The 12,616-nt window shown below is 41.5% G+C and overlaps 1 protein-coding gene across 1 annotated transcript in view; it reads left to right on the forward strand.

Moving 5' to 3' along the window:
• Positions 1-12,616, forward strand: part of LOC120242800 (ubiquinol-cytochrome-c reductase complex assembly factor 1) — a 101,535-nt gene that overhangs the window by 39,192 nt on the left and 49,727 nt on the right. The window contains exon 6 of the mRNA XM_039248742.1: positions 420-477. Within this exon, the coding sequence (XP_039104673.1) occupies positions 420-477 (58 nt within the window). The remainder of the gene's footprint in view (positions 1-419; positions 478-12,616) is intronic.

Raw genomic sequence — 12,616 nt, forward strand, 5'->3', positions numbered from 1 at the left:
TCAAATGAAAAAAGCCTGTATTTAATTGGGGTAGGCAAAGTAGTGTCTTCCTAGCTTTCCAGAAGAATTCGAGACCAGGAAGGGAAAATAGCATGTAAGTTGGAAGGAACCATACAGATCATCTAGGCCACATTATACAAAGTGAGAAAACCAGCTTCTGAGAAGAAAAGTGATTTGCCCAAGGCCACACAGCAAAGTGGTAACAGCGCTGGAACTAGAGGGCTTGTTGTCTGACTGCATTCAATACTCTTTCAACTCATAGTCTTATCCTGTGGTTCCACTGGCCCTCTCTATGGTAGCATAATCAGAGAGCACTGTAACTGCCATATATTGTAGTTGAACAGATTCCTAACAATATTTAAAATATAGTCAATATCCTCTGAACTGTCACATATTCATACTTTATTATTATTTTCTAGGGTGTCAGATGCCTGATACATTCAATTCATGGTTTCTTATAACTCTGCTTCACGTCTGGTAAGTGAGCAATTTAAGTAAAGTCACCAAATGTTTTTTTTTTTTTTTTTTGAAACTGCTGACTTGTAAGGTATAGCCTTCAGCAGGGCTGAATATATGAAATGGCAGTTGTTCAGGCATTAAAAACTATTCCTTTCATTTTAATAAGTAGTGTCTTAAAGCACATTTTTATTAAAGGTCAAAGCATAGTCCCAGAAAGAAACTAATATTTGTAGGCTTTTCTCAAAGAACACCTAACCCAGTGAACAATGCTATCAGTATCTCTTAGAGACTCTATGAGCTTGCATGGAAAGTTCTCTCCCTTGGCTGTTTTAGGAAAGTTCACATTTACGTAAAAGTGGTTTGAATTGTGAGAATCCGTGGTCATTTTCATTGCTGGTCATCAGAAACTTATAACAAATTATAGCACTGACATTTACGCCTGTACCTCTAAAATGTGCATACAGGTTAGATTTGTGCCAGGTTTGTTGCATGTAAAAATATTTAACACCTTAAACAGTATATTTTTTCTTCAGCTGCAAATTAAGTAGCCAAAAAAAATCAATTTTTCATCTAATGTTACACAGTATTAAAGGTCAGAAGGATATAGGAGAGACGTTGAAGTGGGGGCTGGGGAATGCATTTATTGAACTGCCAGATCTTGGGAAAGTAAATTCTGGAGAACTAAGTTTACTACTTTGACCATAGTGAGTATCTGAGGAACGTGGGGAATGGTTGCCCTGTCAAAAGGACCCTTGTTTGAGACTGCCTTCAGCTGAGCTTTGCATCACAGGACTGACTACTATATAAAGACTTTTTGGTTTTGATCACCTCTGAAGTATTTCTTCTGAACTCACATAGTCACTGAGATTGGCTAAGGGGCATAAGGTGGCAATTTATTTCAAGTTATTTTTTTCTAAGCGGGTACTTCATTGAGTGCACACTATGTCCTGGGGAGTTTGCTGGGAACTGGTTGTGGTTCTCAAGAAGCTCACAGTCTAGTGAGGGAGATAAGATATTTAATTTCTTTTTCTTTTTTAAAATTTTTATTTATTTATTTTGAGAGAGAGAGAGAGAGAGCGTGCACATGCAAGTCCAGGGGAGGGGCAGAGAAAGAGGGAGAGAGAGAATCCCAAGCAGGCTTCACGCTTTTAGCACAGAGCCTTATGTGGGGCTCAGTCCCATGCACCATGAGATCATGACCCGAGCTGAAATCAAAAGTTGAATGCTCAACTGACTGAGCCACCCAGGAGCCCCAGGAGAGAAGATATTTAAAATAGTGAGTGATAAATTGGAATGACCTAGTTAAGTAGTGCCTGTGGGATCACAGAGGAAGTCGCAACTATTAAAACCTTTACTAATTTTGCTATTCTTTGAAATGTACCACGTCTTTTAGTCACATAGCTGTGAAAGCAAACTACCTCTGTCCAAATGGTGAAGTTAGGAAAAGGTTTAGGGAGGGAAGCTGGGTATCCTGAGAGGAAAACTACTTTTTCAAGAGGAAAAGGCTGCAGAGGTGGCACTGTAGAATTACTCACTGGAAAGGTGGAAGAGTTCAGAGGAGGCTAGGCTGTTCCCAGAGGAGCTCAAAGATAATATTCAGAGCTTGTATGAAAGGCTCTTTATTTCCCATATAGCTAGAGGTATCAGAGTGTTAGAGGGAGTGGATGGCAAAATAAAATATATAATCCCTGTGACCACATCTCAAGGTCAGTCCCTGACTAATAGAAGCCAGGAGAACCTTGAAACTACTTACAGTTCTTTCAAGATAGCCACTGTTTCCAGACACTCTTGCTGCGTCTTCCTTGCTGAGGTTAGTTTCCTTTCTCAGAGGAGTGGGGAGTACTACTTACTACCAGTTAAGTAAGGGGAGGGAGGCTGTCTGCTTCAAATCTACACTTGGTCTCCCCTCCACCCTCTCTCTTTAGTTCTCACCATCTGCAGTCTTTAGTGGAATGAATCAGCAGCTTTCCAGTTTGAATCAACAAACTCTTATTGGGGACCTACTGTGTTTTAAGGACTGTGGGGCTTTGGAGAGAAGGGTATGACGTGGTGTGCATCATCTAGCAGTTAACAGGAAGGAAGTACAATTGCCCGTAATGGATGACAGTGAAAGAAGTGCTGTGCCCAAGGCACAAACAGATACTCTGGAAGGACAAGGAGGTATAACTAAATTCAAATTTGGTGCTGGCTGTGGAAGAGGGGCAGTATTGGATAAAGAGTGCTCTGTAGTAGAGATGACATTGAGATGTACCATGAAGGGTGAGTAGAATTTCTGTGGGCATTTTAGGTTGAGGGAATAACAGGAAAAACACCCAGGATATATGAACAAGGACATGGAATATTTGAGGACATCCAGTTATCTGAAGTGTCTGGGGCAGGTTTATGGGGGAATTTAGTGGGAAAGGTTGCCATAAAGGTAGTTTGGGGCCCACTTGTGCTGTTATCCTCCAAGAAGAATTGGGGAAACTTTCTGTTCTGAGGGGTAGGGGTATTAGGAGGAGTAATGGATCCACTCCAAGTCTGTGGAGAAGCTATGTTCTTCCAGCCCTATTCTCTTAGCCTGAAACTCTAAGAGGGTAACTGAAAGATAGCCGAGTCCATTATTACAGGGCTCAGTGGACTTGCTACAGATGTATAGGGTTGAAATACCTCCTGTAGGTGGTAGTATGAGGGAAAGGTTGGGAGGCTTAGAAAGCAGTCATAAAAGTAGAAAGAATCTGCCCCATCCCCCAAGGGGGGGAAAACCCTAATAAACAGAATATCCTGGCAGTGAACTCTTCAGAAAACTTCCTTAGGTTCCCAAGGGTGATGGCTCCCTGTTGGCTCTTAGAATAGGGACAGGATTTCTCACATCCTTTTAGTTCCCCTGGAGAAGGTATTGATGATTCCCTTATCCTGTCTGCCTTCTCTAGTTCCCAAGATTTTTTGTATATTTCCGGTTTCTAGAGGGGCCTTATATATTCATGTGAACTTGTAGCAGCTGCAATGACTGTGTGTCCTTTGTCTTTGCCGAATAAGATTAGTATTGACTGTGGCTGCTCAGAAATTGTTGAGAGAGGTTGCTGTCTAGCTTTCCTGCATCCAAATGTGGACTTGATAAAAGCAGGCCTCCTCCTCTGTTCCCTGTCTTGGGCAATGGCATTGCAAACTATTCAGGTGTCTACACCAGAAACTGGGGAGACCTCCCTGACTCTTCCCATACCCCCTTCATCTAGTCACTCACCAGTCACCCATTCAAACTTTTTGCTCATGACCCACAGTAACAAATGAATTTTACTTTGCAACCCAGAACACACACGTTTCTGATACTACAGTTTTGTAAAACTTGTCCTTACAATGTTAGATAATCTCTGATATTTTCTATTCCATTTGAATTCGTTTTAAAGAAAAAATTTAAGATGTCACTAGTTAAATTGATTTTACTGGATTATGAGAAACAGTACCTGAAAACTGGTCTTTGACTTCCAACTTCCACCTTCACATGCTATTGGTTTTCCCAATACAAATTGAATGAGCATGTACCCACACGCGTGTGCTCATGCACGCGCACACACACACACACACACTCCCTAATATTCTCCATTATTCTCAGGACAGAGTGTATTTCTTAGCATGACGTTCAGATCCCACCAAATATACCACCTTTGCTACTCTCATATTATTCTGTTCTATTCTAGGCACTGCTATCACCATCGCTCCCTCCTTTGCACGATAAAACAATATTATATAATAGAAATATCAAGGGCTTCTATCCAGAAAGCCCTCCTCTCTCCTTCTACCTTATAAACTCCTGTTTTTTCATTCAGTATCCAACTCACGTATCATTCCTCTTTGAAACCTTCCCTTTCCTTTGAAAGCAAGAGTTAGTTCCTCTTCTGTGTTTCCTTAGTATTTTAGGGACCTCTATCATAGCACTCATCACATAACATTTTTATGTTTTATCGTATCAGTCTTCTTTGTGGATGGTGACTTTATTGAGAGCAAGAATTATTTTTATCTTTTTGGAAAGATGTGAAAATGAGATATTTCTTCCCATAGTTCTGTGTCTCTTAGCCTATCAATAAATGTTCATTAAGTAATTGATGGCCTCAGATCTGACTTGACTCCCACAGCATTTGGAAGGGTCCTGGCAACTGTCTTTTGGTTGGGTGAAAGTGGCAAAACTCTGCTCTCACAGGGCTTAGAGTGGGGGAGAGAGACATTAAATCATTAATAGAATACAGGGGGAATAGCATGATGAGAGGAAATGGCAGGGAGAAGAGGGGTGCATAATTTAGATGGGGGGATGGGTCACTGAGGGAGGGCTTCATTGAAGAGATGATGTTTATTTATTTATTTATTTATTTATTTATTTATTTTAAATGTTTATTATTATTGAGACAGAGAGAAACATAGCAGGAGTGGGGGAGGGCAGAGAGAGAGGGAGACATAGAATCCGAAACAGGCTCCAGGCTCTGAGCTGTCAGCACAGAGCCCGGTGCGGGGCTTGAACCCACGAACCATGAGATTATGACCTGAGCCAAAGTCGGACGCTCAACCAGCTGAGCCACTCAGGTGCCCCAAAGAGATGACGTTTAAACTGATGAGTAGAAGTTAGCAAGTCAAAGGGTGGGGGAAAAGCATTGCAAGTAAAAAGATCTAGTGGTTCGGTCTTTTTATCAACTGGGCCCTTTTTAAATATGAAATTTTATGCTGTTCACCATATATGAATAGATATTTGGGTGGAGGAAGTGGGAATGACCTGCTCAGTCAGGTCTTTACAACGTGTGCACTGGTAAGGGACCCTTATGTAGCTCTGTGGAAACTCAGACCACAGTTTAAAAACCATAAATCTAATTCAACCCTCTCATTTATACAGTTTTGGCAATTTTAAGGAATTTGTTCACAGGCCCCTTCATCTGTAATGGGGAATCTGAAATCCAAATCTGAAGCTAACTGTTCCTTCTGCGACACTTGGCTTCCTGCTTGAGTGTTCCCTTTTGGTGGTCATGGAGATGGCGGTTTTTTTCCCATGAATATGAACAGCATGGCATTGATCACCAATGATATGAAACTGTGTTTCTTGGTACTTGCTGTCTTTGTCCTGGGAGAGGCTACAAGTGGACCTGAAAATAGTTCAGGGTGATAAGCGCTATGTGTAGCAGACCTACAGATCTTATGGGAACACAGGGGAAGGGGGACTGCCTAGGGATGGTCAAGACAAGCAGTTGCATTAGCTTCCTGGGAACCAGAGGACATGGGATCTTGAGAAGTTATTAGAAGGGTAAGAAGTAATTGTAAACTACATTTTAAGATACTCCAAACGATTAAGACTGATAATTACTAGAGGGGAAACAGGACAGAGGAGAGCATTTTGTTATTTGTTTTCTACTTTTATTTTGTTTGAGAGAGAGACAGTGAGCATGAGTGGGGGAGGGATGCTGGTGGTGCGGGGGAGAAAGAGAGAGAGAGAATCTTAAGCAGGCTCCATGCCCAGCGAGGAGCCCAGCTTGGGGCTTGATCCCTCAACTGTGTGATCATGACCAGAGCCGAAATCAAGAGTTGGACACTCAGCTGATTGAGCCACCTAAGTGTTCCTGTTTTTATTTTTTCATTTTAAGGTGGGGAAAAAACTGGAATGTTTTTATAAGTCTGGGGGAAGAAGCCTCTGAGAAAGAAGAGAAGGAAGTAAATTGTGCACGTGGGAAGGAGTTAGAAAACAGACTGGTCCCAGTCTCAGTCCAGCCAGAGAACTGCCTTGGCAGGCACTCTGGGGCCTTTGCAAGAGGTTTCTTTAAAACTGCCACAGCAGTTTTGGTGCAGCTGTAGGGCTTTCAAGCTCATGCTGGATTCCAGCAGCTTCAGACCTGCTATATATGGTGAGCCCTGGCCATGTGTATATCCTTTCTCTTCCTCCCCCAGCCAGTCACTCTGTTCAAACACACATGTAGCCTTTTGCCCAAACCAAAGGCCTATGCAGCATCATTTTATCCACACTGCATAAACTAAAAGCACTGGTACCTGCTCCCCAGGAGCGTGGTCTCTTGGGTCCGACAGGCAGGCCACAGAATGGGTGTAGTTCTTGGAGGAGGCTCACTGTCAGGTGAGATGGCTTCAGGAAGTGCCTTATCCCACTTGTCTGTTTGCCCACAGACTGTCCGGTGGCCCCCATGCTCTCCACACAAAGGCAAGGCTTCTTGGGGAGGGAGTTTAGGAAACCAGGTGGAGATAGCCATGTACACAGCCCCGGGAAAGGGAAAGCATGCCAGCTCCACAAATAAATAAACTCATTCATTAGCACACTGCTGAGGCTTGAGTGTGGGCATGTAGACTCTGCTTCCTTGGCCTTGGCTGATGGCAGAGTAAGGGAAACAGGCTACGTGAAAGTCCCCTTTGGGATTCCTTCATAGCAGCCAGAGTGACAGACCTGCCTTGAATGCCCACTAGTCTTTACTGAATTCAAAATCAGATCCACTCTGAACAGCTTATGACCTACCATGGGGGAGAAAAAAGGCCAAAATACAACTGGCATTGTCAGAAGGCCCAAACAGAGCAAGCGGGACAGGATACTCAGAGCTGCCAATACATGGCAGGAGGTCAGTGTCAAGAATAACAAGAATTCTTCCCTCCCAGATTTAGGCAGAGAGGAGGAAAGCATGGCTAAGACTGTTGTTCCTTTGAACTCTGCAGGGAGTGTCGCTGTCTTCTTCCTTGTCTGATCTAGCAGGGAGAGGCTCTTGGAGCTGTGCGGTCACAGAATGGGGGAAACCAGCCGATAGGGACACTGCGCTGGGAGACTCTGTAGCTTAGAGGAAAGGGGGAGTTCAGGTTTCATTCCAGCTCTGCTCTTTTCACTGGGTAACCTTAAGTTACTTGAGTAACTGTAAACTACATTTTAAGACTTTCCAAATGATTAAGAAAGGTGATCACTAAAGGGAGAAACAGGATGGAAGGGAAACTTTTAAAAAAATTTTTATTGTAAGATGGGGAAACACGAACATTTTATAAGCCTAGAGGTAGAAGCCTTGTTTTTTTTAAATTTTTATTAAAAAAATTTTTTTTTGATGTTTATTCACTTTTGAGAGAGGGAGAGAGAGAGGGAGGGAGAGAACGAGCAGGGGAGGGACAGAGAGAGAGGGAGACAGAAAATCCGAAGTAGGCTCCAGGCTCTGAACTGTTAGCACAGAGCCCAATGCCGGGCTCAAACCCACAAAGTGTGAAATCATGACCTGAGCCGAAGTTGAAAGCTTAACCGACTGAGCCACCCAGGCGCCCCAAGGAAGAAGCCTTTTTACTTCCTTCTCTTCATTCCTCAGAGCATGAGCATTCTTTTTTGTGAAATGAAAACAGTTAAACTAGATTAAAAGAGAGAGTGAATGCAAATGCATTTTTGAGTGACAAGTTTGATATTAGGGTGTGCCATCAATGGCAGTAATCATTATTATATTTGCCTTAAGATAAAATTTTTATCTTAGCCCTTTGTTTTTGAGAGCTTGTTTGGAGGTTCTAGCAGGGGAGCGCGACTACTCATATACCCCTGACTGAAGAACGGTCCTTCTCTATCAGGGAAGGTCGTCCTCTTCGACCAAGACTGAGCCTGCAGCTTTGGGAGGGACGCACGGTGAGGGAGGAAGGGGACACCCGCCTAGCCAGCCAGATCAGCCTAATCAACCCGGCGATCAGTGGGGTGACAGATGTCGCAGCCAGATGGCCCTTACATCCTAGCCCTTTGTTTTTGAGACTCCTAGTGAGTGAGTGTTTCTCCCTTTTCCACTGTCTCTATGCTTGCCTTTTAAGTGATAGTTGGGAGCCGGGACCAGGGCTTGACTACTCCTTTTTTTCTTTTTTCTTTGCTGGCTGAGTTATTTGCTTTCCTTATATGTAAAAGATACCAGTATTATTTATGAGCCACTGAGATCACTGAGAGACAAGGATAGGACTGTGAAGCTTAAAACCTCAATAATAAATTGTGGGTTTAAGAACATCATCAAACTTGGGAGGGGTAACTGGAATTGCTCCTAAACAGAGAGTAGTTTATATACAGCCTAAGTCTATACTTAGAGTAAGTGCTTAGTAGAAACTTGTTAAATACTTGATTAAATTAGTTAAATTATTTGATAACTAAATTAATTAAATTAATTATTTAATAACAAGAATGTTACTAAATTCTCTCTTTGTAAAAAGATTTTTTTAAAAAATGTTTTTATTTCTAGGAGAGAGAGAGAGAGAGAGACAGCGTGAGCAGGGGAGGGTCAGAGAGAGAGAGGGAGTCACAGATTGAAACAGCTCCAGGCTCTGAGCTGGCAGTCAGCACAGAGCCCGACACGGGGCCCGAACCCACGAACCGCGAGATCATGACCTAAGTGAAAGTCGGACGCTCAACCGACTAAGCCACCCAGGCGCCCCTGTAAAAAGATTTTTAAAAGTAATCTATTTTTGGGCACCTGGGTGGCTGAGTTGGTTAAACATCTGACTTTGGCTCAGGTCATCATCTCATGGCTCATGGTTTCGAGCCTGAGCCTCCTTCAGAGTTTGTCTCTGTCTCTCTTTGCCCCTACCCCACTCATGCACTGTTTCTGTCTGTCTCTCTCTCAAATATAAACATTAAAAAAATTAAAGACTAAATTATTTTTATTTTTTGTTTTACCTTTTACAAAAATGGGTTTTTAAACATTTTTTTGAAAGAGAGTGTGTGCACACGGGTTGGGGGAGGGGCTAGAAGAGGATCCAAAGCAGGCTCTGCACTGACCGCAAAGAGCCCAATGCAGGGCTCAAACTCTATTTTTAGAGCAGTTTTAGGTTTGAGCAGAAGATTATCTCTTTTTAAAGCTTAGTTTGGATACTTAAGGGCAATTTTTATTAGGTTTTAGCAGGGAGGTGTTCCCCCCCACCCCCCACCTTTCCTCTCCTCTCCTTTCCCTGGAACAGAGCTCTGAAATTATGAAGTTGAATCAATAGCAAAATGTAATTTGGCATCTCAACTTTTAATTTAAACATTTATTATGAAGGATGTGTCCATGATGGAAATTGAAGTAGAGCTGTCCTGCTCTGTTACTTAAACCTAGTGTTCTCAGCTGTTGTGGAATATAGTTTCCATAGTGACTCAGAAATTGCTGTTGTACAGTCAGAGCCTGTGACAGCTGCTGGCTTTGTTTTGTGGTAGGCACCAGGATCATCATGTCCTTTTCATGTTTGTTTACCATTTTGGACTTGCTTCACTCATTGTCTTTTCACCTGCCAGTGTGCTTTAACATTTTCTAGATAATTTGGAGGGTTCCTGGTAATGTTTAACTGTAATTTGCCAGGCTGTCTTCTTTGAGTTGCGCTGGGTTGTTGAACCTCAATGGCTGTGCTATTTTTGTGTGTGAGTGTGTTTGTTTTCAATATATTTTTAGTTTCTTTCTTTCCTGTTAGGCTGCCAACAGTTAGTTTTTGTTGTTGTAGGTATGCTTGCCTCAAATTCGCTAGTCTTCCCCTTCTGATAGGCTATTTCTAGTGTGATGCTAGTTTTGAAACTGTTACTGCCCTTGTGAAGATTAAATGAAAAATAGAGTAAATGGATTCTAAAATAGGTACTAGTCATTAAAGTAGGCGGAAGAACAGTACAACTCTGGGATCAAGATTATCAGGGGTCCATATCTCACCTATAAACCTAGTGGTTGTAACTTTAGGCAAGTTACTTCTCTAAGACTCATTTTCTTTCTTTCTTTATTTTTTTTAATGTTTTATTTATTTCTAGGAGAGAGAGAGAGACAGTGTGAGCAGGGGAGGGTCAGAGAGAGAGGGAGTCACAGACCGAAACAGGCTCCAGGCTCTGAGCAGGCAGTCAGCACAGAGCCAGAAGAGGGGCTCGAACCCAAGAACCGAGAGATCATGACCAAAGCGAAAGTCAGACACTAAACAGACTAAGCCACCCAGGCGCCCCAACTCATTTTCTTTAATTAAAAAGTTGGGACAGTAGGAATACCAGCCTTGGACTACACCAAAAGAAAAATCTTTTGCATAGTGAAGGAAACCATCAACAAAATGAAAAGGCAACCAGCCTACTGAATGGGAAGGAGAAGATATTCACAAATGATCTATCTGATAAGAGGTTGATGTCCAAAGTATACAAAGAACTTCTATGACTCAGCATTCCCTCACAAATAAATAATCCAATTAAAAATGGGCAGAGGACCTGAATAGACATTTTTCCAAAAAAGACATGCAGATGGCCAACAGACACATAGAGAGATGTTTAGCATCACTCATCATAAGGGCTGTGTAAATCAAAACTAAAGTGAGATATCACTTTACATCTGTGGGAATGGCTAGAATAAAAAAAGACAAGAAATAACAAGTGTTGGTGAGGCTATGGAGAAAAAGGAGCCCTCGTTACTGTTGGCAGGAATGTAAATTGGTACAGCCGCTGTGGAAAACAGTATGGAGGTTCCTCAAAAAATTAAAAGTAGAAATCCCATATGGGCCAGTAATTCCACTACTGGTTATTTACCCAAATAATGAAAACACAAATTTGAAAATATATATGCACCTCTGTGTTTATTGCAGTATTATCTACAATAGCCAATATATGAAGCAGCTGAAGTGTCCATCAGTAGATGATTGGATAGAGAAGATGTGGTGTGTGTGTGTGTATGCAATAGAATATTACTCAGCCATAAAAAGGATGAGATCTTGACAGTTTTCACAACAAGAATGGACCTAGAGGGTATTATGCTAATTGAAGTAAGTCAGAAAAAGACAAATACCATATGACTTCACTTATATATGGAATCTAAAAAACCAAATGAATAAACAAATAAAAATCAGAAATAGACTTATAAGTACACAGAATAAACTGATTGTTGCCAGAAGGGAGAGAGGTTGGGGGATGGGCAAAATGGCTGAGGAGGGGGTAGGAGATACAAGCTTCCAGTTTATGGAATGAATAAGTCATGGAGATAAAAGATACATCATAGAGAATATAGTCAAAATGGTATCATATAGGGTTGGTTGTATGATGACACATGGTAGCTACACTTGTGGTGAGCATAGTATAATGTATACTTTATAGTTTGAGAAAATCTGTGCCTTTTAAACCTCAGAGGGCAGGTGTATTAACAAACTACAGAATTTTCAAATAAATGAAGAATTCCATTACCTCACTATTACTGTTGATGAATTAGCCTCTGACGACACTTAAGCATCAAAACACACAGCGTCTTTTCGGGTGAGGGGCCGACATGAGTGATTTGATTAACTTTATGAAAAAGAACTATTGAACTTTACCCAGTTTGTTTCTGCTTTGGAATATATTCTATATTCTATGAAGTAGCCAAGTCTTTTTCCATGACCTGTTTTTATTGTTATAAAGTGTTATTTCTTAGGCACTAACTGGGTTCAGAGGATACAAATTTAAAATCACAGCATCAGCAAATCTCATGATTGGAAGGGATGTTAAAGATCATGTAGTCAACTTGTCAGATAGCTGAGTTTTCACAAAGCATTTATTTATCTCTTCAGAAGTAGACACATTCTATGTCTTGGGCTTATTCATTCCACCATTCAAATCTTCAGAAACTTCTCCTGCTAAAGAGTTATTGTTTTCAGTGTTGTGTTGAGTGATTTTTTTCTCCCTCTGTGGCTTACCCCATTGATTCTGACTAACTCTTGGACCAATAGTCTAATTGCTTTTCTACAGTATTTAAGGCAACTCTCCTGTTTTTCTCCAGGTTATATATCTTCTGATCTTTCATCTCTTCCTCTTGTCTCTTAAAATATAATATTCAGGGGTACCTGGGTAGCTCAGTTGGTAGAGCATCCAACTTTGGCTCAGATCATGATCTTGCAGTTCATGAGTTCAAGCCCCACATCAGGCTCACTGCGATCAGCCTGTCAGTGCAGAGCCCTCTTCAGATCCTCTGTCCCCCTCTTTCTGCCCCTACCCTGCTTGTACTCACCCCCCAAAATAAATATAAAATATATATATTTATTATACATATATATGTATAAAATGATGTTCAAAACTATGAATAGTATTCCAGGCAGAGTCTGACCTGTGCTGAATGGAACAAAAATCTCACTTTGCACACTGAAGATACTACATTTCCACTACTATAGTTAGAATCACATTAATTTGGGGAGCAACCTCATCATCACCTTGATTTCCTTTGAAGTCAGTTGTCAACTTAAGTCTATA

The sequence above is a fragment of the Hyaena hyaena genome, unplaced genomic scaffold (assembly GCF_003009895.1).
Source record: "Hyaena hyaena isolate Hyena2069 unplaced genomic scaffold, ASM300989v1 scaffold_315, whole genome shotgun sequence".
NCBI classification, from domain to species: domain Eukaryota; kingdom Metazoa; phylum Chordata; class Mammalia; order Carnivora; family Hyaenidae; genus Hyaena; species Hyaena hyaena.